This window comes from Cryptotermes secundus, unplaced genomic scaffold (assembly GCF_002891405.2).
Source record: "Cryptotermes secundus unplaced genomic scaffold, Csec_1.0 scaffold401, whole genome shotgun sequence".
NCBI classification, from domain to species: Eukaryota; Metazoa; Arthropoda; class Insecta; order Blattodea; family Kalotermitidae; genus Cryptotermes; species Cryptotermes secundus.
The window spans coordinates 44,051-71,457 of record NW_019731223.1 but is presented as its reverse complement, the minus strand read 5'-3'; the positions used below and the strand labels follow the sequence as shown (position 1 = coordinate 71,457).

The window sequence follows — 27,407 nt, the reverse complement described above, 5'->3', positions numbered from 1 at the left end:
ATATTGAATGTGAAATGTAAGGAAATTAGTGGATCTGAATTTTATTTTAAAAGATGTTTTATATTTACAGTAAACCCTTGTCCCAAAATTTGGGTTGCATTCCATGAGAATAGAGTATTAGCCACATCTGTGTTAGGCAAGCTTATGCCTTGTAAGTTAAACGTGTATGTGCAATGTGGCTGCATAATATCTCCTATTAATATCCAGATAAGCATGTGTTACACACCAACACACAAAAGAATAGCTGTGCCAGTACCGTATATAAAATACAGACATGGGAAATGGACCCTGTAATTCTAAAACAACAGCAAAAATTGCAAAACCAATCAACCACAACTGTAGTTAATTTAGTCATTGGTGCCACCATAATTCCTTTTAAAGACAGGCAGTTAGATATATGCTTAAGAACTTCTGTTTAAGCCTTTTAAGGATATGTTTACTGATCTCCTTAAAGCTGATAAAAGAAAACATTTTTAAAAAAATTAATTTTGGCATATTTATATTTCATTTCAATTTTTACTTCCAGAAGTGAAGAAGGGAGTGGCAGATACCAGGTTTGTTGTGCCCTTCTCTGCTAGTGCCCATGAACTTTACACGATAGTAATGTAAGTATAAGTCAAAGGGTGACAAATGAGAGAGAAATGCAGGCATTTTGGAGAAAATGTTGAAATGCATATTGTACAGTACTAGGACCTGTCCAGTAGACTGCATATATTTGTATTCTGCAGATAATTCTTTGCTTTTGTCATTTGGTGTATATGCAAATCTGCATTGGACAAGGGTTTACTGTACTATTCTGAAGAAATATTTTCCACCAGAGACGCATTCCATTACCATGTTTAATCTGTGGCATATATCTTGTATAATGAAGAGTTATACTTTGCTTTGTAGGTACTGTAATTTAATTGCAAGAAGAAGTTCAAATGTAAATGTTTATTTCCTTTAATACTTTTAGACCTATATTAACGTGATTTGTAATATTTTCCATAAATGTGTTATTATATTTTCATGTATTACAGGAGTTGGATGATATTAATAGTACATAATGCACTTAAATTAAAACATGACTGCTATTCTTCATATTCAGTTTTAGTTAAGCTGTTTTTTAAGTACAAAATTGTCTTTGAAATTTTTAAAGCTCATATCTTCCACATGTTGCCAACATAATGTCATAAGATATTTTTGTCTGCTAGCTCATATTATACTTGCACTGTTTATTCAAACAAGATGTGCACTAGTGTTAAGAAAGCTCCTGTTCTGAAAAACTTGTTTACTGGAAAGAATGAAATTACAAAATATATGGCAGAAAATGTCCCAAATACCTACTAGAGATAGAATTATCTTAACATTTCTGCCTCTGGGCATACAAACCTGGTATGGTGAGGTCCATGAAATTGCTATGGAAGCATTATGTTAACATCAACATTATCATCATTTGCATCTCCCAAATGTGATGTCTTCTTTACTGATAGATGTAGTACTATTTAATTGGGAACCAGTTTAAACCATAAATAAGTTCCTAATATTTGAATCTGAAATGATACAAAGCCCTAGAACCAGTTAATTAATTAGGTATATCAATTTTTCTTGAACATCATATTCCTCATAGATACTTCACTTATCAGAAGGCAATCTAAATGTAATTTTACAATTTTAAGGAGCATGACACCATGTAGTCTGGAATATGATGATGAAGTTTAGGAAAGTACTTCTGTCTCCATCTTCATTTCTTCCACCTTAAGATTGAGGCAGCAGAATCCTCCAAAACAATGGTAACCATATGTCACACTGCATGGCACCACTTCTCAGGAGACCACGATCTTCATATACACTCTTCTGTGAACCTCATATCTTATATGCTCTAAACGTATTTATGCTGAACTTCATGTGGTCAAAAATTCATCAACATACACGCCAGTCAGCCATTATTAATAAGATGTACATAAAATGTTAATCTTTTTTTAAAGAAAGTAGTAAATGTATTTGGTACACTGAAAGCCCCTGATTCACATAGGTTGTGACCCACCTGACACTGAACACTCACTGTACTAGTCACTGGTACTTGTCTTCATTCCTATTTATATGAGTTCATAGTGGAACAAATCAGTATTAAGGCACTGCCCAGCTCAACAATGCGACCACGTACAGTGTCATTATTTTACATTATGACCTCAACTGTATGGTTTAAGTTACCGGTTTATATATGCCTTAGAATAACTACTGTTATAAGATGCCATGTTCACATATGTTTGTGGCTGTTTGTCGTTTGTTTTTTGTTACTATGGTTCTCCTTTATTTACAACAGTATTAGCAGTCATCAGCACTAGTTTCCAGTTTTTCTTCCTCAGTGGCAAACAAATTTTGACCCATAGACCTGTCATACATTGTCATTCTGTATATTTGTTCGATCACTTCTATTAGAAGGAGGTCTCTGATCCCCTCATGGCAAAGTAACATAAAATATGGAAGGCATTCATTGAAGCTAAACTATGTAATAGATTTGAGGTGGGACATATTTCTAACGTACAACTCTTCTATGGGAAAACTTAAAATCTTAAAAATATTAGGGTTGGAACTTAAACATGGCTTTGTTCAAGGTGCTATCTTGGTAGGTATTTGTTGGGAGGTGACAAGGGAAACCAATAAGTTCATTGTAGTCAGTGTTTCATCCAATATTCGAACAGGGCACCTCCCAAAAACAATTCAGAAGTGTTGCTGCTTGAGCCAGCTTTCTGATGGAAGAGATTGCAGTTTGTTTTGGTCACATAAATACTTAGTGTTTACTATTTAACTACCTGAAAATATTAAATTATTTCTGATGAACTAAAAAATGTTTATACATGAAAATATTTGAATTGCACTACACATATGCCCATGTATGTGCTCACACACACAAACAAGTGAATAGACTCACTATGAACACATTACAATATATGGTAATATTCTATAATCTCTTCGTTTCAGCATCTCATTTAATCTTATATACTGGCTAATACAGTACAGTTATTAACTTATATTCATGCTAAATCTATATTTGAAGTCACAGTTATTTTGTTTATTAATTTCATATTGGAATATAAATTAACCTTTGATGCACCATAATTATCTAATAGTGATTTTGTAAACAAAGCTAAAGTTATTACAGTTCTACTCTAATTTAAATGATAATCATGTTCCTAGAAAAAAAAACACATTACATTAAAATGCTTTTGGAAATGGTAATTGAGACCTAGGAAGTGGGTATATGTGAGGATGCAGAACATAGAGATATTTCTAAGAATGGAAACTACATAAAAGTCAAAGATTATTAAATTAAGGTATACTTGTATAGAAATTTTACACCATTGTTGATTGTAAGCTTCTGGCAGAAAATCTATAGAACCAAACTTTTAACTAGAAGCAAGACCCACCATTGCAAAATGAGGTGATTCAGGTCCTTGAAGCCTGCAATTATTGATACTGTATTTTGTGATTGCTGTTACATGTAAAAATAAATGTGTTCAAAGAAACAAATTTCCTCAAGTTTTAGACCTTTATGAGATAAAAGATTGGTCACCGTGAATATGCTTTGATAGGGACAAACTTTGACAATCATCAAGAGAACAAGCTGTATGCTTCAAACTGTAGACATGGAACAACTAGGACACTTGTTATTAGCCACTGAATCATCTATGCATTGTTACGAAAGCTAGTTATAATTCTTAAAATTTCAATTAGTGAACAGTCAATGATTTGACTATGTAACAAAGTTACCTCAAAATTGTCTTTTAGTTTCATGCCTACATTATGCAGCATAATGACACAATTGGTCACAGGTTGTCATAACAAGTCTCCGTCCCACATAAAACTACTACCACAACTTTGTGAACATGGCATGACTGTGATGCAATAAACATCCTATAACACTCCCTTTCATGTGTAAAAGCGATTCAGATGTTGTGTTATAAGGCATTGTTGTTAATTTCTTGGGCACTTCTGTGGAGTGTGTTATATATTCATCATGTGTATGTTCTGTACATCTGAAACTGATCTTGTTGATATAATGATATCATGTTTATTTTAAATAAATCATGAATATATCTGATAATCCGCTTGATCACTATGTACACCAAGATAATGAAATCATTTGAATTCAACTTTTTCAGCAAGAATCATTTCTTAATTCAGAGTCATGCAGAAACATCCCAGTGGTACAGTGAACTTGTACAACTACTTCGTTTTTTCACTTCGACTTCAAGATAAGAAAAATCTGATAAACTACTTCTAGACTTTATAGATTTGGCAACTTAAGGCTTGTAGTTTTATAAACTATGCATTTAAAAATATGTAATTAAATAAACTAAGGTACAAAATTGTTTTAGTTTTAAGGAAACTGAAAATTTGCATTATATGAAGAAAGGCTGAAGGACTTTTTAATTTCTAGCTAGTATTAAATCATGATGATTACTCCGCTAAGTAGCCATGATAATGACTGTTACAAGTTTAGTTCAGAGTCCTTACAGTTAGCCAGATATTTGACTACAGGACAGAAAAAGAAGATAAACCTTTCTGCCTGAGATTTTAAAACATCTGAGTAAGCATCTGAAGGAAGAATAATAATACAAAAACTGAAAAGAGTCTTCATTATTCTGAAATTGAGGAAGGAAGTCCCATGGATTGACCCCTCCACATCTTAATTGAGCTTTATGTTTAGTATTCCCTTCCAGTCCCCACAAAATCCCACATTGATAATTTGCAGTAGTGGAAGATGCTTCAGTGGCAAAGGCCAGAAGAGGAGAGAGGCGATTGTCTTGAGTTCTATCATTCTCACCATCCTAGGGACTTCACTCTGTGGCCTCAGTACAACTGGGAAATGCGAGAGTTGTGTCAGTAAGATCAAGTTCAAGTGATACATGTAGTTAAGTCCGTATGCTTAATGTCATGCCACGACTTCATATGGCTGAGTAAAGGTATAGCTTTTGTAACTGCAACAGTTGAAATCCACAAGAAATTGACAATATATTTCAGTTGGATCCAGTCTTACATTACCATCCAAAAATAAATTTTAAATAGCACTTTCACTGTATTATTATGCAGATGTTGCAAGGGACATGTGGCATAACTTCATACTGCTTTTACATATATCTTTTCAAGGGACTAAAGACACATGAAAAATTGCATGCACGTCCTTGCACTTTTACACATTCCATTTAAGGTTTTAGAATAATCGGTGGATTTGATTGTGAGAACTTTTCACACACATTTTGTTTGAGAAAATCATTTGATTACATCTGACTTCACTTGGACTTCTTTGCATGCCTCTCCTCAAATAGTGCATTCTTCTATCCTGCAATGGTCAATGAAGCTTGTTGCATGCAGATTCCAATAAAGGCTTGTGGAGCTTAAGCTCTGAAGTCAAATACCAGGAATTAGCAGGAATTGTGAACTGAAATTAAAAAGTATATTTTTGTATGAGCTTGTATTACATTTAATCTTTATGAATACATTTATTTATATTTTTACATTTTTAAATCAGGTACCAATATGGCATATTAAGAGAAATGATTTTTGTGACATATACTGGTGGCGGCGGTGGTGGTAATGACAAATTTAAGAAATAATTTCTTCCTGCAGCACAGTAACTGCAGTAATTATTCTTGATATGATGTGACAGTTTCTTTCCATTTGCTCATGAGGTCATTGTTTGGTGTGTTCCAAATTAGCTGTAACACGTCCCAGCCCTTCTGGGATGTGGTAAGCAAATATTCATTCCCTGGGTCTTGCAGGTAGGAGTAAGCACCCAACACTAAACTCTGACACAGTCGAGCACTCACACATATCTGGAAGGAAAGAAAGTACATCCTGCATAATTTGAAACTAACTTACAATCGGAATAAAGTAGACCTGCATGATTCTGAATGCAATCTTTGGAACATATGCAGTATAATCATGGCAATCATGTGGCACCAAGGTACTGCCAGAATGCTGAAAACGATGGATTGCTGGAAAAAGAAAAGATTTATTAATTTGTACTGCACAACATAGAAGTTTCAGAATTGATTATCGTTTAACAGAATTTACTCTCATTTATTTATTTTACATACATAGATGTGAACTGTGAATATTTGTCCATTAATTCAATATTTGGGGCTTCACGTGTTTTTACAAAAGAAACTGTGTCAGTAGTTTTCTGTCTTTTGTTTGTAAATGCCTCTTTTCTTATTATCTTTTCAGTGTGAGGATGTCTTCAGCTTTTACATTGTTTTCTTTGACCCATTTATAACATATGTTGAAGGCACTCATAGCATCATCGTGATGTATTGTGCGGATAATCAGTGAAGTACTTGACTCCTGCTCATTCTCACTGTTGTCATCTTCTAGCATATTGCTGATTATCGCTTCATCTGTCATGATTTGAAGATTTCCTCCTCTCCTTCAGGTTGCCAGTTACTTATGTCAGCAATTGTTGGACCTGATGAGGCTTTTTCACAAAGCTCAGCTATTGCTTCTTGAAGATCAGAAGTTAGAACTGTACCATTACTTCCTGATTCTTCTGGCCGTGTGAGTTCACAGCTACCAGAGGATAATGGATGTGAAGGCCACACCGTTTTCCAAGAAGGAACTGTGGTTTTAGGAAGTACATTTTGCCATGCATATGCGGGAAAAAGACTACGTCTTTGAGGTTTGTTCATTTCAAACATTGCATGATATCATTTTGGCTTATTCCACTGCATAGAAGGCTCTTTTTGTAATGTGACTTCACAAATTGTATAACCTTCTGATCCATGGGTTGTAGAAGTGGGGTTCAGTTTGGCAGTAAAATATTACCTCAATTAAACCATCTCTTGATTTTAACTGTTCTTCACTTGGGTGTCCAGGGTACTCACCAGATTTTACATTCTGCCTGTCACCAGGACTGCTATCGGTAGTTTTCATAAAACATTCAATCTTCTCTCTGTTTTTCCTGATATCGTATATCGTAGTATATCCAACACCATATTCTTTAGTCAAATTAATAAGTTTTCACCTCTCTTAAGTTTCTCAATTATTTCCACTTTACTACTTAAAGTTAAAGTTTTAAGTTTACATTTGTCAGAACTGGACATCTTCAGCACACATTAAATTCACCGCTGTATGAAAAGTATTGAAGAACTGAAACACTGTGTATTAAAAATGATCTAAATAAACCACTTCGTCAAGCTCACCTGAACACAAGTCAGCCTCTGCTGCCTGTAGAAACCTGCACAAAGTCGCAGACACCTGTCTGCTGCCTGATGCTGGATTACTGGATTACTGGATGTGTCGGACTAGCACATGGCTGGATTACTGAGATTGTACTGTATGTGCCTTATCCTAGTGGCTGACATTAGGCAAGACTGTAGCATATTGCTCAATGTGGAGGACCAAATTTCTTCAATGCCATAATATTCTGGCACATGAACTATAAGTGAACATTGTTGTTGACTGTGTTATATGCCTGCTTTTTATTCATGTGGTTCTAGGTTCAATTTTCGCTCTGGAAATAGCTGTACTAACTGACATCTCATGATTTTTCTCAGTCCTTCCACTCAAATGTTAGCACAGTACCTTAAATTGGGCCATAAGCATCTCCTTCCTAATTCATTATTTAGTAATTATCCTGTGGTTTGGTGTTATATAATCTGAAGTACATGCAGAAAACCTCATTAACTAAACCTAGAATGTTCTGACTAACCTTCAAAATGCTAAATTCAACATCTGGCAGGGTGCGAACCATGCTATAACCTGCTATTACATGTCCACCTACATCTAGAGGGTTTGAATCTGCAGCTAGAAGCATCATGTAGCAGATGCAGATGGCCAGTTCAAACAGATAACATGAGTGCTGAGTGTCCCCAAAGTCAAGCACTGCAGCAATATCCCAGGAACAGTCAGAAGGATTGGCTCCAACCACCACATTCTGCTCATTGAAATCACCATGGATTAGACCTGTTGGAAATAAGTTTCATCAAGTTTAAAATCATAGATATGATGTAAGCATATTGGCTCTTTCACTGTATAATCATCTCTATAGTTACACAAGTCATCTTGTGTAAATATACACTTCTATTGCACCAATCATTACGAAATATGAGATTGTTCAATAAATTTGTATAAGGGCCTGAAATATAAAATTTTATTAAAATTAGTCTAAGAGTTTTTTATTCTGATATGACACTACATAAATTTGCTTCTCTTTCATTTTCTAAAAAATCACAAGATTTAAGGAAGAAATGCATTGAACATAGACTATATGTATGACGTGCGCAAAAAGGTATATAGGTCCTCATTAGAGTATCCTGTATTGCTGTTTTACTTTAACCATAATTATAATGTGTCAGTAAAGATTAGTGTAACTTCCCAGCCTAAATTTAATGAAAATCTATTTGGCAGTTCTCAAGTTGCTGCTTGAGGATCGATGTGGACAGACTGCAGGTAACAAAGCCGACGGATGCATATGCAAATTTGTTGTAAAAGTGTTAAATATTTCTTCCGCAAATGTAGAACAGGGCATCAGGGCAACTCTTATGGTATGGCTCTGATGACACTTCTTTTTGTGAGCCTGCATAAACAGCATTTAAAACATATGCAACATTTCTGCAAATGTAATACCCAATAAACCTTTTTACTGTGGTGGTAATTCTTTTTTGTCTTAACCATAACTAACTTCAAGGTGAAAAATATTCTTCATAGTCACTGAAATGATCAAGGAATTCCCCACTTGTAAAGATGAACATTATCATGAAAAGCCAGTCATTGGTGTGTGCCATAGAGAGTGAAATCTAATCCAAACCCAATATATTTAAGAGTCATCTTAATATTTTCTTTCTACATTACATGTGATGTCTTCTCATAAGTTTTCCTGACTCATTTCCCTCAGTATGTCATGACGACCGCTATCAAGCAGTTCAGCCCACCTCTAGCCTCTTCATCTCCATGTGTAAGGGAGTGGGAAAGATTCAGTGTTGATTAATAAAGTAAGGATGGAGCATATCCTCTCCTCCTGGTCACCCTGTGCTCCTGATATGTCACCAAGTGATAGTATTAATGCAGGACATCAGTCAGTATTGTCTCATCCATCTTCAAATAAATTTAGTTGAAGTTGTGCTTGATTAACTCATTTATTTAGATCAACTAAGATGGGTGGTAGGCTTACTTACCGGATACTGCCACCTGAAAGGACACCTTTTCAAGTTGGGACTGACAGATAACCCAACTTGTGAAAGATGCCTACAGGAAAGCAAATCAGCCGCACACATCCTGTGTGATTGTGAGGCTATAGCTTATGTAAGATTATGTCCCTTGGGTCAGTTTTTTATGGAACCAAGTGACTTTTATGATGCCCCTATAAGCAGGGTCCTTCACTTTATTAAAAGTGTAGGATCAATAAAGGGCTAATCCAAGGGGAAGCATAACAGATAATTGAAGGTCGCAATGTGGGGGCCGGTTTTTGTGGCCTTCCCCTTACATACATACATACATACATACAACTCTTTTATTTTATATATTATTTGAGATCACCCAGATAATTCAGACATAGCAGAATACAGTGTATGCTCAGGCTATAAGACAGCAGTATCCTGGCCAGAAAGTACTCAAGAATGGAGTGGATCATCCACCGACATATAATATGACTTAAAATGTGATTTTGAGATTTCAGCAAATAATTACTAACAGACCTTGTGTGAAGTAAGCCTGTCAAGTTGTATGTTTGTAATTTAACCTAGACTTCTAGGAATAAACTTATTTCTATATTTTTGTTATTGGCCCTCTTTCCAGTGGCCATTGGAAAATTTATCACATCACCCAGGTCGACATATAATGCATAAGTTTGCTTTAAGGAACTCTGTCTAACAAACTTACACTATATCTGAACATCTTGCACTGCATATTATATTAGAGAATTATAAACATCTGCGACTTGGTATGACATATGATTCCTTATAGTAGGTCCTACTGTAAATGAGCTGACTACATGAGAATTGTCCAAATAGATAAATCGAATACAAGATACGCATGTTCTATGTGCATAAACCCTACAGATTTGCTGACCATCTCTGTTTAGCTGAGAGAGTCCTGGATTTATCATCTTGTCCCTGGGTCCTGCTGATTGATTAGTAATTGCGGCAATGTCCAGGGTTTCAAATTTAAATCATCCTTATATTTTTATAACAATACTTCTTCCCCAAGGAAAATATTGTTCTGAAACAGTCTCACATCGCTTATGAATCATATATTGTCTTTCGTCAATTCTGTTTCTCCAACTTCCCTCTCTTCTTAAACGCTTCACAGAATTTACTTCCAAAGGTGTGGTCACCGTACCTATACCAAAATGAGACATCTCAGTCATTTTTTCTGTTATCTGTTCGGTCTGCATAACTTTTAAAAATTTACTGTCGAAGAAGTGTATTTTATGGCTTAAATGTGAATATGTAGGGATGAATGGCGGACTCATTTAGTGGATAATGAAATCGAAAGAGTATTGAAGGAAGCAGTCATGGCGTAAATTGAGGTACTCACTCGGAATATGCGTGAAGGGACTAATGAAAATAACCACTCGACCGCAATATTTGGTGTTAATTTTAGCAATATTAATTTTCTCCATGTTAAGACTATTTCCTACTTCTTAGGGACACGCGGTAGCGTAGTTGGTTGAGGCACTATGCTACAAGCCGGAAGGTCGCGGGATCGAATGTCGGTGAGGTCATTGGATTTTTTCAATTTACCTAATCCTTTCAGCCGCATTATGCCCCTAGGGTCGACTCAGCCTCTAACAGAAATGAGTACCAGGAATATTCTTGGAATGTTCTTGGGGTTCAAGGGCGGCCGACGCGTAGGGCTGACAACCTTACCGCCATCTGTGAGCCGATTGTCTAGAAAATGTGGGAACCTCAACATCTCACGACCCTATGGGCCTCCACGGCCCGTTACAGGGATAACTTTACGTTTTTTACTTTAAGAATACTTCCTAAACATCTATTTCAAGCTTCAAGTTGCTACCTTTTCCATAATAAATATAATTTCGTGAAGAGTTAATACTTACCTTTCTCCATAGCGTCAAATACTGATACCACTGCTGTCTCAAAAGCATCAATTATGGTGTTAACTAAAGCATTCCTTTCAGCATCTTGAATTGAAAACGTGAATTTTCTGAGTAATGGAACAGATTCCAATGACCATACGCTCTTGTTGTTGTCGTAGGCAGGGTGGTGAAAGCCCTAGAAATAAAACAAAACATTGTTTAAGGCTTAATCAGGTGGCACCCGTCCTAGCTCAGGTTTTGGCAAAATGGGATCGTATTTTGAAGCCAAATTTTTTGTGTTCCGTGATCTAAGTTTGAAATGCTTATACAGTTGGTCAAGAGTCTGTGTTTGCTATTAAGCTGTTAGTGCCTCAAAAACAACGAAAGGACTAACAGCTTAACAACAAACACAGACTCTTAACTAACTACATAAAGAAAAAAAAAACACTGCCCGGAACTGCAAGGACGGCAATTTACCTAATCTCCCGTTGATAGAAGAGGCACGAAGGCACAAACATAGCGGTTTAAGATTTTAAATATTAATAATTTTATTAATATTTTGACTCAACAGATTTTATTTTAATTAAAATCTTATATAAATCTTTGGACAACATTGAACTTGATTTATTATGGTTTATGTAATAGTACTTTCCTCAGCATGTTCTTATTTGCTTTCTGAAGAGGGTCAATAATAGACCGAAACATGTAGAGGCATCATATACACGTATATTAAATATATATTTGAGGCACACTGGACGGTGCAGTAAAATCATTCTATAATATTAACTAGTGTGACGGACCAGAAAAATGGGAGTACGATGAGACAGTACATCAGTTATGCATGGACTTCAAGAGAGCCTATGATTCAGTTAGGAGGGAAGTATTGTGCAATATTCTGATAGAGTTTGGGATACCCATGAAACTAGTTAGGTTGATTAAAATGTGTTTAAACGAAACGTATAGCAAAAAAAAAACAAAACTTTTTTTTCCTTGGCACTACAGCCCCAGTGGGCCTAGGCCTACCTCCATGAACTTCTCCGTTCACTTCGGTGATTCGGCAGGACTCCTTGGGCGGGTGATCAGCTCGTCGCAAGGCCTCTACCTGTACACAAACACAGAAAAGCGCACACACACAAACTAAACATTCATGCACTTAGTGGAATTCGAACCCACGATCCCGGTTTCCAAGCGAACGAAGACAGTACATGCCTTAGACCGCTCGGCTACCGTGACCGGCGTAGGTAAATATTTGTCTGATAAATTTCCTATCCAGAATGGTCTAAAACAAGGAGATGCTTTATCGCCACACTTTTTCAACTTTGCTTTAGAATATGCCATTAGGAAGGTCCAGGGAAACCAGGTGGGACTGAAATTAAACGGGACACATCAGCTGTTGGCCTATGCCGATTATGTGAATCTACTGGGTGATAATGTAGATACCATAAAGAAAAACACACAAACCCTAATTGACACAAGTAAAGAGGTTTGTCTAGAAGTAAACACAGAGAAAACTAAGTATATGTTGCTGTCTCGTCACCAAAACGCAGGGCAAAATCGTGATATAAAGATAGGAAACAGATATTTTGAAAATGTGGCAGAATTCAGATATTTGGGAACAACGATAACAGATCAAAACCTGATTCAGGAGGAAATTAAGTGGAGCCTGAACTCGGGTAATGCTATCATTCGGTCAAGAACCTTTTTTTCTTCTCGTCATTATGCAGAAAACTTCATAATGAGGAGCGTCGTGACTTGTACTCTTCTCCAAGTATAATTAGAATGGTCAAGTCAAGGAGAGATGAGGTGGGCAGGTCATGTAACACGAATGGGAGAGACGAGGAATGCGTATAGGATATTGGTTGGAAAGCCAGAAGGAAAGGGACCACTGGGGAGACCAAAGCGTAGGTGTGTGGACAATATTAAAATGGATCTTAGAGAGATAGGATGGGATGTTATGGATTGGATTGATCTGGCTCAGGATATGGACCAGAGGAGGGTTCTTGTAAACACGGTATTGAACCTTCGGGTTCCATAAAACGCTGGGAAATTCTTGAGTAGCTGCAGAATTGGCGGCTCCTCCGGAAGGGCTCAGCTCCATGAGTAAGTAAGTAAGTAAGTGTGACGGACCAGAATGAATAAAGTCAAATTTAAAATTCTTTGTCATAAATTTCTAGCCAATGTTATACTGGCGCATTACTGTGTCTGAAAATTTATATTATTTGAAGACTGATCTGGACTTTAATTTTTTACAGCATATTTATGCATCCCCGAGTCACATAGGCCACTAGTCCTTTCTATAGGTTAGCCCTCCACACCCACATGCTTTTAACATTGACAGTGAGTCCAACATTATAGAAATATATAGCCTGACCGCTTAGACAGTTCAGGTCACCGTGCTTTAGTTCATTATCCGTATCAAACCTGTAGCCTTCTAGGTGCTACTTCAGTGGTCCAAACGGATGAAAATCACTGGGAGCTCAATCTGGACTGCAAGGAACGTAGTTTACGAATTTTCAGCCGAAGGTTGCCAGTGTCGTCATTGTCAAATTTTCCGTATGCAAACGAGTAGGTTCCTGAAATACAATCTTCTGTGACAGTTTCCCAGTCTCTTCTTGCGAATCATTAAATGAAGACCATTACAAAACAAGTTGCAATTTTTTGATGAAATATAATTCTCTGTAATTCTCTATCTTATAATTTTTCAGAAATGTTATTTTTAGCACAATGAATGTTCACATTTTCGACAGCTCACCGCTGATCGGAAAGGAAATCCAACGGAGTGCAAACAAAGATTCTTCACGAAAACAAATTTGCCAGATTTGTACCATATGCAGCAGACAGTCTTAATATATCAGATATAATTTTATCATCTATGAGAAAAGTGGTTTTTATATTTTTGCGTTATTGGTACAAAAAATTGAAATGAAGCTGACCACTCACCTCTAACTAATGTCGAGGTCAAGAAAATGTGGATCTACATATCCAATTTCCCATGCGCCTTCATGGTGCGGTGTTTAATTAGGTACACAAAGGGAAAAATTTAGCTTATGATATAAACAATTTTCATATTACTTTTTCTAATTCTACCTGCCGCTTGAAGACGTTAATGATACAAAAAATAATCTCTTAAATTCCACTCAGTGACACGCCAGTCTTCTAATGCAAGTGATATAAGTGTTGCATTCACAAATACCTGAAATGTTTAAGTGTGAATGATTTTGTCACAATTGTGTCGCAAAACCCAGAAACACTTTCCATGGCCTAGAATCTCGTCTAACCAATATATTTTTAGGTTTTGTGCACACCGATTACCTGGAATCGAATTCCCAATCATACTGATAAAGTTAACAATAATGCAATCGAATAATTTGACCGTTTTTCAAATCTGAAGTGTGTTAATTCGATTAAAGTGATTGACGAATATATTAAGTGAAACTGCATCAGAAGACCCTTCCATATATATACTAAGGAAATTGTAACAGAATTGGAAATTCTCACAAATTTGCATCACAGAAAGAAGTATACAATTAAATTTTAGTTCTGTTTTATTAAAAAAAAAAAAAAAGATTATTTTCATGCACAGCCGAACGATTGCCATTGTTCCTCCTGGCGACGGTTTCGGTAGTTGGAAGAGCAACTAGCAGTAGTCGCTGGCGCGAGTAAACTGTCTTATTCCTATTCTTCCTATTATGGTAGCTCAACAAGTTGGTCTTGCGTATAATTAATGAAAAGAGCAGAGAATTTACACATTTTAGTTCAAACTTTAACATACATAAGGAGCACAATCTTCTAGAATATAAAACCATGCAATCCGTTGAAAGTGAACCGAAATTTCGGAGGAAAATATCAGCTCCATCTTTAGGTTCGAAGAATAAGCCAAGCAAGATACCACCGTAAAACCAGATGGCAGTCAGAGCAATTTTCTAGCCGGAATATCAGTAATACTTGATATATTGTGAATACACAGTACATGAAGTAAAATCACTACCTTCTCCCAGCTTCGAATCAGACGAATCAGCGGTAAGACATTGTAATCCGCTTTTTCAAGAGGTGGAATTGTATTCCTGTATTAATCTGTGTGTGTGGCGGGGGGCACACATGTAGCTTCTTATTAGGTCTCTCTCCACGTCTGATCTAAGTAACATTTAAATTATAATTTCTTTCTCACAGAAAACAAGTTGGTTCCCCAGCCGATTAATGCTGTTAGGGAAATAATTGTTCTTTATTCCGAGAATCATAAGAAATATAAATATACCGTTCAAAATTCAGTGTCTCTGAGTAGTAAAACAGGTGGTACTCATAGTAACCGATGTGTTGTAAATGGGTGAACTTACCTTTAGCATATGATCTATCTCTGCTACGAACTTTCCCACCTTCAGCATCAACTGTTTTGTACACGGCACTTCTTTCAGTAGCTTGCCGGGCTGATAGGTGAGCAAACGTACCACATGCTTCTGACCGCTGGAGTCTATGTAAGAGAAGTACATACTGAGATTCTGGCACAGTGCCTTCACGTTACAACCTTCGTTGTTCCAAAATGATACACACCGTTTGCAGTTAATTCCTCCAACGAGTAATAATTTCCGGACAGGTTCTTGACAGGCTGTGGACAGTTTACTCCATGAGCTCCTAAATAAATTCCGAAAGACGCATTAGTTTTGTGTTCTTAATAAACTGAAGTCCAAAATTCGTCTAGGTTTGAATAATATTTAAATATTCAATTCCTACCACATAGAAAACATGGTGGCTCCGTAAAGGAAAACCAACCCGTCAATGCTCTTTAGGGTAAGAAATTTTAGTCATGCAGGGAACTAGAAGACTAAAAAGGAAATGGCCAAATGACCTGATATAAAACAAATCAACTTCTGAAGAGGTAATGTCGATGGACATTTTCCTCGCATGACATGTAATAGTCCTTAGCGAAACCATTAACCTATAGAATGTACGTAATTCTGATTGTTAATAAATAATAAACAAAAAAAATGCAGGGAATAATTCGAACCCAATAAATACACAAGTTGTATACAAGCGTTGTGCCTTATGGGATTAATGTAACCACGAAATGACGTGTGATTAGTTAAAAACCTTACCCAAGTACAGAGCAATTTCTGTCTGTGCCTCAATCAATGGTAGCTTCTGCGAATCTAGTGAATTCATCACTTTCAGAACAAATCCATGTGCCCATAAACGTGACTCATTCCTATCTCCACAGATCTGAAACGATGGAATTAAGAAATTTAACGTTTACAAAACGTTCTGATTTCTACATGTATTGTTTTGTTCTGGAAAAACTAATTAATGTCTGCTTCAAGGCCTAGATACTAAGAGATCTTGATCCTTACAATGTGGAAGATCACATCAACATTGGCAGTCTGCATATAATCTCTGGCTTGGAAGATTTTCTTGTTGTTAACCCCACGAAGCCTGATGTTCTTCTAAATAATATTTAAAAATTTGATTCCTGCTTAAGAGAAAAGCGCTACTTCATTACAAAGACAAACCACATTGTTGTTTATTATGAGAATTTGCTGAACACATAAATACAATCTGAGGGAATAACGCAGAGCGTATCGAAGTTAAAGTATGTGGTGAAAGATAATGATTACAATTTACTTTGATATATAAAAGTCGAAGTGTTCTGTCACTTTGAATTAGCTCCTAAATCCAGACTGTGAAATCAACAAAGTTAAATTACATACATGGAGTGTAAACTCAGAAGTGGACTGAGATATATGGGAATATATAAATCTTGTTAAGTTTCACAAATAAGTAAGGAAGGCAGTAGGGGATAGTGGATCAGGAATTTGGATAAAATTTCAAGTATGTACATATACTCCACTAACACATAATAAAATTGAAGAAAGCAGTCTTCTGGGATTTGGTTCCTCCGAAACGTCGGTTAACACCACATATACACGGTGCCAAATCCCAGAAGACTGCTTTCTTCATAGTCACCGCCGTGAAAGCCTCAACTCTTACACATAATAAAATTACTCTTATATAAAATCTTATGAGTAGACATTACATACGAACGATAAGGGATTTTCTCTGTGAGCGTGAAAAATAAGATTCAGAAACATCGACAGTAGAGGACTTGAGGCTCTCACAGCGGTGGTTATGAAAAGTTCTGTGTTCTTGGATATGACGCCGTGTAGTCCGTTGAAAACCGATAAAGTTTTCGGTTTCTGTTTCTCGTTCTTTTTCTTGCTCAGCATATTCTTCGACTTTGAAGATGGAAGCGACATGTTCGTCGGAACGTCAGTTAACTTTCAACCGACTACATGAGTTATATCCCAAAACGCAGAACTCTTCAAAACCACCGCTGTGAGAACCTCAAGTAACTCTTGTTAAAGTTCCGTATCTGACGGCCACTACTTGCCCAGAATTATTCCACATTCACGCTATAGTCATTGTTCACGAGGAATAACTAGAGATGAACGGTCGGCAGCATGCTTCAGCCACCGTTTATAACCCGCGATCGCCCTGCATGTCGTGGGGGATGAGAAAAATATCAAACCTCCGAGATCTCGCTTGGTTGTCTAGGCTCACCTTCACGTGGTAGTTCTTATCATCATACCCGTTCAGTTCGACGATCGCTATGTCTTTCAGGCCATACAGTCGCTGCACCAGCCTCATCGCCATCTGCTGGGACAGATGAGGTCGTATGCTCTGCCCAGGGTGCAACATCGCTGTCTCTTCGGCCTTCAAGGAAGACAGGCGTATTCGTAAGGTTACTGCAGTAACTTAATAGCTATGGCTCATACGCAGTGATATTTTAAGAAGAAAGAAACTAGGAAAGATTTTAACTTCATGCAGATGAACTAGCCTGTCCGATGTGAAGAAGACACACAACACTGTATCTGTCTGATTACAAACATGATCGTACGAAATAGTTCGTTGCGATCGACAATTAACTCACAGAATTTTTTAATTAGAAACGTGAAGTTTCAACTGTTGTGACGTATCACAAGTACAGTCTCTATTTATCCTAATAATGTGAAGAGCGAAACCTGAGGTTTTCATCTTAGTTTAACAATTATTAGGCCCATATGAGTAGGCATCTTACATACAGGTAAAGGTAAAGCTGTCCCTGTAACATACCGTGGAGCCACGTAAGGTTGTGAGATGTCGAGGCTTCAACATTTTCTAGACAATCGGTTCACAGATGACAGCCACCCTTTACCTCCAAGAAGATCCCTGGTACTCATTTCTCTTAGAGGCTGAGACCTCAGGGCCATTGTGCGACTGCGAAGAATAGGTAAATAAAAAAAATCCAATGACTTCATCTTACATACAGGAGGTGGTAAAATGATGGAAACGCTAAGAAATTGAGGAATAGAATTTGTGTTGACTACACTGAAAGAACTTCAGTTGGTAATACTGAATGTTTTCTTCCGTTTGTTTACACTCTGTAGTGCTTGTGTATGTGCTTTAGTGATTGTGGTGAGTGACAGTCCATGTGAAAGAATCGGAAAATTGGATAATTGTTGGTGCGCGTTTAGCTGGAGCATCTCTGACAAACCTGCCAAATTATTAAGTGTACCGAGAGCGGCAGTTTCTAAGGTTATGTCGGCATACACGAATCATGGGAAGGCGACATCAGCGAAGAGGAACACTGGGCGAAATTCAACATTGACAGAAAGAGTTCGTCGTACATTGAGACAGGTTACTTCGAAAAATCACAGAACTACTGCAACACAGGTGACAGCAAAACTGAAAATTCATCTTGAAATCCATGTTTCCACATAAACTGACCGACATGAATTTCATAAGTCCAACATCTGTGGCAGGGCTGAAATTGCTAAATTTCTGATTACTGAAAGTAATGCTCAGCTACGTAAACGATGGTGTCGCGACCAAGAAACCTGAATATCACACAACTGGAAAAGCCTTGTATCGTCAGATGAGTCGCCCTTTATGTTGTTCCTTAGAGCAGCAAGATTTTACATTTGAAAAACACCCAAGGAAACCTGCAATAAGGAATGCCTGGTTCCAACAGTAAAACATGGGGGAGGTTCTGTGATAGTTTGACAACAATATCGTGGTACAATATTCTGTTGGTCCCATTATTACCCTTCACGTCGGAATTATTGCAAGGGAACACGTGCGTGAACAGGTTGGGCAATCAAGTGCATCCTGCTACGTTATTTTCGAACAGCGATGCAGTTTTCCAAGACGACAGTACTCCCATTCACACAGCTGGAACTGTTCAGTCATTGTTTGAAGACCAAGAAGGTGAACTTCAGCATCTTCCCTGGCGAGCACAATCACCAGATCTGAAGATCACTGAACCCCTCTGGACGATTTTGGAGACAAGAGTGAGGAACAGACTCCCACCCCCAAACATCTCTAAAGCAACTTGACGATATTCTTCGAGAAGAATGGTGCAGACTTGCACAAATCCATTTCAAGAAAGACCGAGGCTCTACTGAAGGTAAAAAACAGTCCAACGCCCTGTTAATAAAGAAATGTGTACAGTATATGTAGTATTTCCATCATTTTGTCCAAACCGGAGGTGGGTCTAATTGCTGACCCCTGCACAGCGACCTTCAGTGATATATTGTGCATTACTGGTACCTTACTGCGTAGTCATGGCGTCCTACGTATCTTGAGTCATGTACATAGTTTGTTAAGTAGCTCGCGCCGTGAATCAGATTCCTTCTTCAGAATTTGACGGTTGCTCCTTATTCGAGAAACATTGCCGACCAGCAGGAAAGATGTCGCATTAACCTAACCGATATGCACTAGTGTGAAATTCTATTCGAAACCGGCCAGTTGACCAACTATAGACTTGCAGACATCGATTTTGCTGGCAATTATGGCTTTTCAAGCAACTCTTGGAATGTATCATCAAATAAACCACAACCGACTCCATCGAATTCTTTATTTATCTCACCCTAATCGTTCCACGATATAGGGCTATAGCCTGTAGTTGAAACAGTGTCGTTAAATAACATAGAAATCTATCATTTCAAAATTACGACTACATATTAAATCTGTCAGAATATCCAAGTAGCTAATGAACCCTCAGTTGTAAAAAAGAAACTGATAAGTAACTGCTGTTTCCTTCTTTCAAAGTAATTCTACAACAGGACTCAATTTTACATTTTCATCGTCAGTTTGAGGATGAGAAGAAAAGTTAACTTTAAAAAAATATCGCATTTACGTACCTTCACATACGCGTATTAGCAGATACTGCTAACTACTTCAGACAGGATTCTTCTTCTGATGCAGTTAAAATCTAATTTATCGAAGTTACGGAAATAAACACAGAGATAACAAACACGTGATAACTAACCTACTTATCTAACTAGAAGATTCACTGGAAGACTGAAGCCACCGACCGAGTTGATACAATGCTATCGTTCCTTGTTTCTGTTACATAAAACTGCTACAGGATGAATGCGAAGGTGCTCCATAGATCCAGCTGCTAGCAGGGACCCGGCCGTGTCTATAACTCTTACCCTAACACGTTGCTGGTTTAATATGTAATTTCGGAAAAACGTCTCATTTCTGAATCTCAAGTTGGCAGTAAGAGAAATTAAAATGTAGAAATAGAAATATATTAGATAGCAACATGATAATACTAGCAGCACTATATATTGTATAGCATTACTACTAGTAGTAGTAAAGTATTACAGAGAATTACTGGATATTTGGATTTTTTCATCGTCCGCAATTCGAGGTAATAGAGGACACGACATTTCGGAAACTGGGTCTGTTTCGGAAGACGCCTACTCAGTTGGGTCCCTTAGAAAGAACTAATCTCAATCACTGGTCCAGATCGAGCTATGAACGACTCCCCTTTTCACATGCTGTGGGTGGTTGAACTTGAACGTCTTCGTAATTAAGAGGGATCCCAAACTGGCCACGAAAGTGTACCGGAAATCTACTTGCACAAGTCGTTATGCGCACTCCAATTCTACCTACACAGATCACGTGAAAATGGGCGTCGTTCATAGCTTGATCAGTTTAGCAAAGGTCATATTTCAGAATCAGAATGATTTGAGCAAGAAAACTACGAATATAAAACATGATCTGATACCTAATTAATGCTCACAAGAACTCGTTGACCTCATAATAAAGACTTCACGAAGCGATCGTCCTTCTTCAGGTAAAACATACCGGGGAACGGTCATTATCCTCTATGTTACTGGTATTTCCGAGAAATTTAGACCCATTGGAAGCTTTTCAACGTCAGGCCCACTTTCAAAACTAAATATAAGCTAACTATACCCTCCGTGTAACATTGATGAAAGCTGGATAGATTAGAGATGACCAACAGACGAAGCAGTGTGTGTACAATATCCATTTGAGTGTGGCTGAAGTTTCATCGGTGAAACAAGCAGACCTTAAGTAAAAGGTAAAAAGGCAAAGTTGTCGCTGTGTTTAACTAATTAAACATTACGCCTTGAAGGCGTATTAGGGAGTGGATGTATAGATCCACATTTTCTTTACATCGGCGCTAATTGGAGGTGAGTGGTCAGCTTCACGCTCCTGCCGCTTTACCCCCGGGGAAACGTCCCTCGGTACCCATTAGATAGGAGGTTGGTTGGGTCCCAGAGCCTGTCTGAATGAAGTGGAGAAGAGGAAATTCTTGACCCTACCGGGACTCCAACTCCGATCCCTCGGCCGTCCAGCCCGTAGCCAGTCGCTATACCGACTGCGCTATCTCGGCTCCTAGTATTAATTATAGGTTACAAAATTGTTACGTCTCCTGGTTGATACTGAATTACATAGACTCAGCTTCTGGCCTACAATGAATTACAGACCGAATAGAGTATAATATACTCGTATGTTCCAGTATATGCATGTGGACTGCTAGTATGTCAAGTGAATGAGCATATTTCGATTTATGTCTAATTAGTGCAGTAGCAGGAGGCGTTTCATAACTGCTTTCATTTTTAATTGTGTGTTTATTTGTGGTTCGCTTAACAGCGCTGTCAGCAATACAGATTCTACAGCATATAATTATAGGATAATTAAGGAGTAACCCGGAAGATTGTATATCACACAGCGATAATAACTAATGGGGGTTAATGTTAAGAGTTACACTTAACTTGATTTATTCTTGTAGACTACCGTACCTTTAGAGAATATTTAATCACATTTTAATGACTTTAAAGAGCATGTAACCTTGAATTAGAGATATGAAAATGGCGAATCGGGGTTTTGGGGAATTGTCGGATTTGCGTTTCACTTGAGCGAAAGGAAAATACATTATTTATGGCTTGGCTAACGACAACTTCAGTATGTCTGATTTTATAGCGTAGAATTATACGACAACTAGGGGATATTGAATCGAAAATTAATCGGAAATTATGTTGGTAAAAGAGATCACGGTCTAATTTGAGAACTATACTAGCTTTTGCCTGGAAGGACTGAGGAAAAACACAAAAAAAAAGGAAATGCGAACCTAAAAAAGAGGAAGTTAAAGGCGAATATCTTTCGGAAGTTATGGAGATGATAGACGTAAAACTATACAGGCGTAAGTTCTTGACTAATACATTCTTGGCTTATTGTATGACTCGTTTTGTTTATATAGTTTCAAATGGCAACGTACTAATAATTTTAGTGCCGAAAAAAGATGTGCAAGGAAGCCGTCATTTCCTGGTTCATGATACCATTCCAGGATTACCGTAAAGTTACACAAAGTCTTAATGTAGTCGGTCACCGTGTCGAGATTCGAACCCGAGTTTTCCCAAATAGATAAGGGACTAACGTACTTACCACACAGATGCTGGCTTCTAGTTATGTGATTCTAGGTGCACTGAAGTGAATGAAATAGCCTACGCAGGCAGAAATTCAGACCTTTAGACTAACTCGCACAAGGACTTTAAACCCAGCCATAATGGGCTTAATAGAGCAATTGTGCTGCGTGGCATATCGGTTGGTGTATCATGCAGCCCAAAATGGAACCCCTGCTGGTTTAACAGTCATCTGCTAAACTGAACTAAACTAACATAATGGACATGGGAACTTCTTGAGAAAACGCCAATTGTGCAGCTACTCAAGAACTTCCCAGCATCTTCAGGTTCATCACCGTCTTAACAAGAACCCTCCACTGATCTCTATCCTGAGCAAGATCGATTAAGTCCATACCACCCCATCCTATCTCCCTAAGATCCATTTCAATATCGTCAACTCACCTACTTGTTTATCTTCCTAGTGGCCTCTTTCCTTCTGGCTTTCCCACAGATGTCATATATGCGTCTGCTACGAAAATAAAATGAAGATTATGACCTTCATTCTTATTTTTTTTGTTTCTAAAAGAAATTATATAACGTCTTCATTTTTAAGAAGAAATATTGTATACATGTCTAATATTTGGGAATACAAGTTTAAAAGTATCGTTGAATAGATGTTATTGTAGAACGAAACGAAAATTCCCAATTTAGACGTCATTCTATTGCGACACTTCTAACAAGACCACTCACACCGCCAAGTCATTATGATTTTGAATCACGCCACATTCCTTTAAACCAGGCAACCCAACAGTGAAGTTGCAAGAAGAATGAGCAGAGTGGACTAGAGAATTGTACCTACTGTATTTTGTCACAGAATCGTCAGATCAACGTAAGGAAATATTCTGAACGAGTGGGAAACGCCAAACAAGTCGTGAAGTGCGGCCCCGGGACTAAAACGAGGATCTTCTGATCACCTAACAATTTTGACTGAAGAATGAATGGGTGGATTGAGGACGTTCTCCGCCTCCGTCAAATTAAATTCCAGGGTATGTGGCTGATTTTCTTTCGAGCCAGGTTAACTAAAGTACTGATAATTTATTCAAGATATTCTGAAACAATAAGCTATGTATCTTTTCGAGAGGGAAATGCAGAATTAAATCGCTCTTAACTCATTGATGTTAGTATAGCAAATCATAAGGCAGTCGAGTTTATATTTAACTCAAACACTTCTTTCCCTTGGGTACACTATGGCGCGAGACTGGGAGACACCGAGTAAAACCAAGAGACCTAGTTATCTCGCAGGTCACTTCCCGTGGCAGAACGTGTCTGAAGTAAATCTAGTGCGCGAGGTGATGGCAGATACCATGAAGACAGTGTTGACCACATTATGATTTGTCTTTGCTTGAGGAATTACAGTTCTAGGTGTAACACAGTGGATGTTCTTTGGGCAAGCAAAGAAAATTAACAAGGGCATATGCTTATTTCTTTGGTTCTGTCTATCAATTTAAATTACAGAGGTAATAATAAATATGTAGTGTATAATCTGTGCTAACATTATGACCTCTGCATTTTTCACACACAGAGTATTTATATGTCTCATAAGATTCTCAGAATTAACAGCAATTACTTCCTAACGGTGTTAACGATTGACTTTTATAATGTAGATGTGGTGTTTTCTGTGATGTGGAGATTGATTTCTTTAATGGTGTTTACTTCAAATAAACTGGGGCACTAGGTAGCGTAGTTGGTTGAAGTACTATGCTACAAGCCGGAAGGTCGCCGGTTCGGGTCCCGATGAGGTGTATTTTTTCAATTTACCTAATCCTTCTAGCCGCACTATGGTTCTGGGGTCGACTCAACCTCTAACAGAAATGAGTACCAGGAATCTTTCTAGGGGGTAAAAGGAGGCCGGCGCGTAAGGCTGACAACCTTACCGCCACCTGTGAGCCGATTGTCTAGATAATGTGGAGCCTCGACGTCTAAAAACCATATGGGCCTTCACGGCCTGTTACAGGGATAACTTTACCTTTTCTAGTCTCTCAGTTAGTCAGCCAGCCAGTCAGTCAGTCAGATATGAAGATTACAGAGCTCCACATATTTTCTTGGGCAGCTGCATAATTAGGAGCTTCATAACTTGTACTCTTCTCCATAACTGCAAGCTTCANGACTGTGGACCTGTCGTCTTGACAGATTACTGATGATGATAATAAAATATAAGGGAATGTATAAAAACGTATGTTCTGATTAATGTTCTCAGTATTCGAAATTTTAGCTGCCCAAAATAGAGGAGACCATAATTTGAAAACACACTCCCACAAAACTTCAAGTCTTACGAATGTTGGTCTATAGGATTGGTGGTTTATGGGGTGGAATTAGAACTTTGAGCCGATTGTCTAGATAATGTGGGACCCTCGCCGTCTCACAACCCTATAGACCTTCATGGCCTGTTACAGGGATAGCTTTACTTTTTTACTTTTTATTAGAACCAGGCCTTCTACGAGTACTTCACTTCCACCTGCCGGTACTATCCACAGATTTTCTGTATCTGCCAGTTTGCAAGATATGGAAAATCACAAGTTTTACTAAGACGTAAGATACTCAGGATTAATCTCTAACCGAACATTTTGCTGGAAATATTGTAATTAAATATGTTCAGTTTATTTAGTACTAAAAATGGAAGAAGGCATCTAGGTTGATCTGCCTCGTTAGAATCGTTCAGAACCTAGACATTTCGACTCTGTCTCCCTGCACTATCAGTAGCTGATACGGTACTGAAATAAGCTTTTCGGTGTAGTGGTAAAGCTCTAGATATATATTCTAGAGGGGCTCACACTGGCTATCCTGATGTTTTTCGTGGTTTTCTTATGCTCCCTTACAAAATTCCAGGATAGTGTCCCGATTAGGCCACAACCGTTTCCTTACAAATTATTTCCAATTCATTATTCATTAATGTTATATTTTAGCGTCCTGTTGCACTGATTTAAGTCCATGATTTATCATATCCGTCTTCTAGTGCATACATTTATTTATCCCCTCTTTTCACTCTCACTACATGTTTCGGCACCAGTGTGCCATCTTCAGGTGCTGATCCAATCCACGACAAACTAATTCATTGTTAAAGTGTTAACACTTGACATTTGTCAGTATATATGATAAATATATATTTTAGTTATTTTAGTATGTAAAGACAAGGCATGCAATGAATTAGTTTGTCGTGGATTGGGTCATTATTCATTAATCACCCTACCAACAGATGCTGTATAGCCTAAAGTACTGAGAACGCCGCGACACGAAACAAATTAACCGGCATAGGCTGTTTAGGCTTATCTGTTGGTTTGATAAGAAGAGAAAATATCTTTTTAGTTTGGGATTGTGATCTTTCGAATTATGACACTGTGTAGTGTGGTGTGGTTGGCGATTATTAGCATTTCGGAGGAACCTACTGGTTCCATTTTCAGAATAGAAGATAGTACTAGCCATGAAAATTGAGGTAGTAAGTTCCGCTGAATATTTGGTAACTACTTACCACATTACACGGTGTCATGACGTAGAAGGACAGGATCAAAATCTTCACCGCCATGAAATTCCATTTCTTTAAGAGAAGATATACTTCTGTCCATATTTTCTACTATGAACGAAAAATATTGTTACGGATAAAAAACTGCGACTTGAGCGCGACCAGATTGAAAATGTATTTTTCAGTTTCGTTCTCCCATAAATGCTTATGTTGTACTGTCTGTATTTTCTGTCTCTTTTCTTAGCCCACTGTAATTAGGGTTCATAATTTTTAGTTGTGGCTTCCATAAAGCTGTGGACAGTTAGTTTACTACTTTATAAAAAGTTAATTTTTACGTATTCTGATGCAGTAAGTACATAATAAACGAGTAATTTGGTGAGCAGCTGTGTGCAAATCTGCATGTTTTGATGTCTGAAATTACCAACTAAATTTAAATTAAAGTAAGCATTGGTGTCTCCACCAGAAGCTGTGGGCGAATTTGTTCGTAATCGTGACTTCAATAGACTTCTGCTTTATGTAAAGCCCGGTTCAAATGTTAGAGTTTACTGGTTATAAAAAAATGGATTATCATATAAAATATTCGTACCTAGCACAAGTAATGATTAGATCTCGTTGTGCTACAAGGGCCATTTAGTGTTCAAGTACATGCAAGGACATTTTTTATTAGAAAAACGTGTAAAGACTATGAAATGACTTGAAGCACGTTACGGAACTTATGGATAGTGTATTGTTGGCAAGTTCGCTCTAATATTTCCACTAGATCTTCAGTTCTTGAATACTAACTTCTGGCGCTCTCTTATACATACATATTGTACCATAAAACGGATGATTTGAAGTAGAATGACCGACGAACATATTTTAAACTCGTTTTCTCTTTTTATGCAACAAACACATAAAAGCTGAAATCATGCGGACTAGGAACTTCGATAATCTTCCCATATGTTCAGAGGACCCATGCTGGCTGCTTAATGTCAGAAGTGCTGATATGAATGCATGGCTCAATATTTTTGCGACGTTAGCTTTTTAATCATCTCGACAACCACAATACATACGAAAAAAAGGTATTAGACACAAAATATATTTTCCGACAATTATGTAGGAGTCGGGATAGCTCAATCGGTATAGCAACGGGCTACAGGCCGAGTTTGATTCCTGACAGTGCAAGATTTTTCTCCACAGCGTC

At 37.6% G+C, this 27,407-nt stretch overlaps 2 protein-coding genes across 6 annotated transcripts in view; one reads left to right on the top strand and one right to left on the bottom strand.

The window, feature by feature from the left end:
- Positions 1-4,354, top strand: part of LOC111866505 (protein madd-4) — a 669,679-nt gene extending 665,325 nt beyond the window's left edge. For both annotated transcript variants that reach the window (XR_004513226.1, XR_004513225.1), the window contains exon 27: positions 527-4,354. The gene's annotated coding sequence lies outside the window, so the exon portion shown is untranslated. The remainder of the gene's footprint in view (positions 1-526) is intronic.
- A 1,099-nt stretch (positions 4,355-5,453) lies between these two features.
- On the bottom strand, positions 5,454-22,829 carry LOC111866524 (hydroxylysine kinase). Of its 4 annotated transcripts, none has more exons than XM_023855558.2 (8): positions 22,751-22,829; positions 17,570-17,722; positions 16,111-16,234; positions 15,569-15,649; positions 15,355-15,488; positions 11,042-11,216; positions 7,694-7,947; positions 5,454-5,819 (listed from the first exon to the last, which is right to left on the bottom strand). In XM_023855558.2, the coding sequence occupies exons 2-8, from the start codon at positions 17,705-17,707 to the stop codon at positions 5,631-5,633; spliced, it is 1,095 nt and encodes a 364-aa protein (XP_023711326.1). In that variant the 5' UTR covers positions 17,708-17,722; positions 22,751-22,829; the 3' UTR covers positions 5,454-5,630. The 4 variants fall into 4 exon arrangements, with proteins under 4 accessions (XP_023711326.1, XP_023711327.1, XP_023711325.1 ...); XM_023855559.2 differs by lacking the exon at positions 22,751-22,829 and adding an exon at positions 20,191-20,326 and having other exon boundaries at positions 7,766-7,947; XM_023855557.2 differs by lacking the exon at positions 22,751-22,829 and adding an exon at positions 20,191-20,325.
- Positions 22,830-27,407: the final 4,578 nt, after the last annotated feature.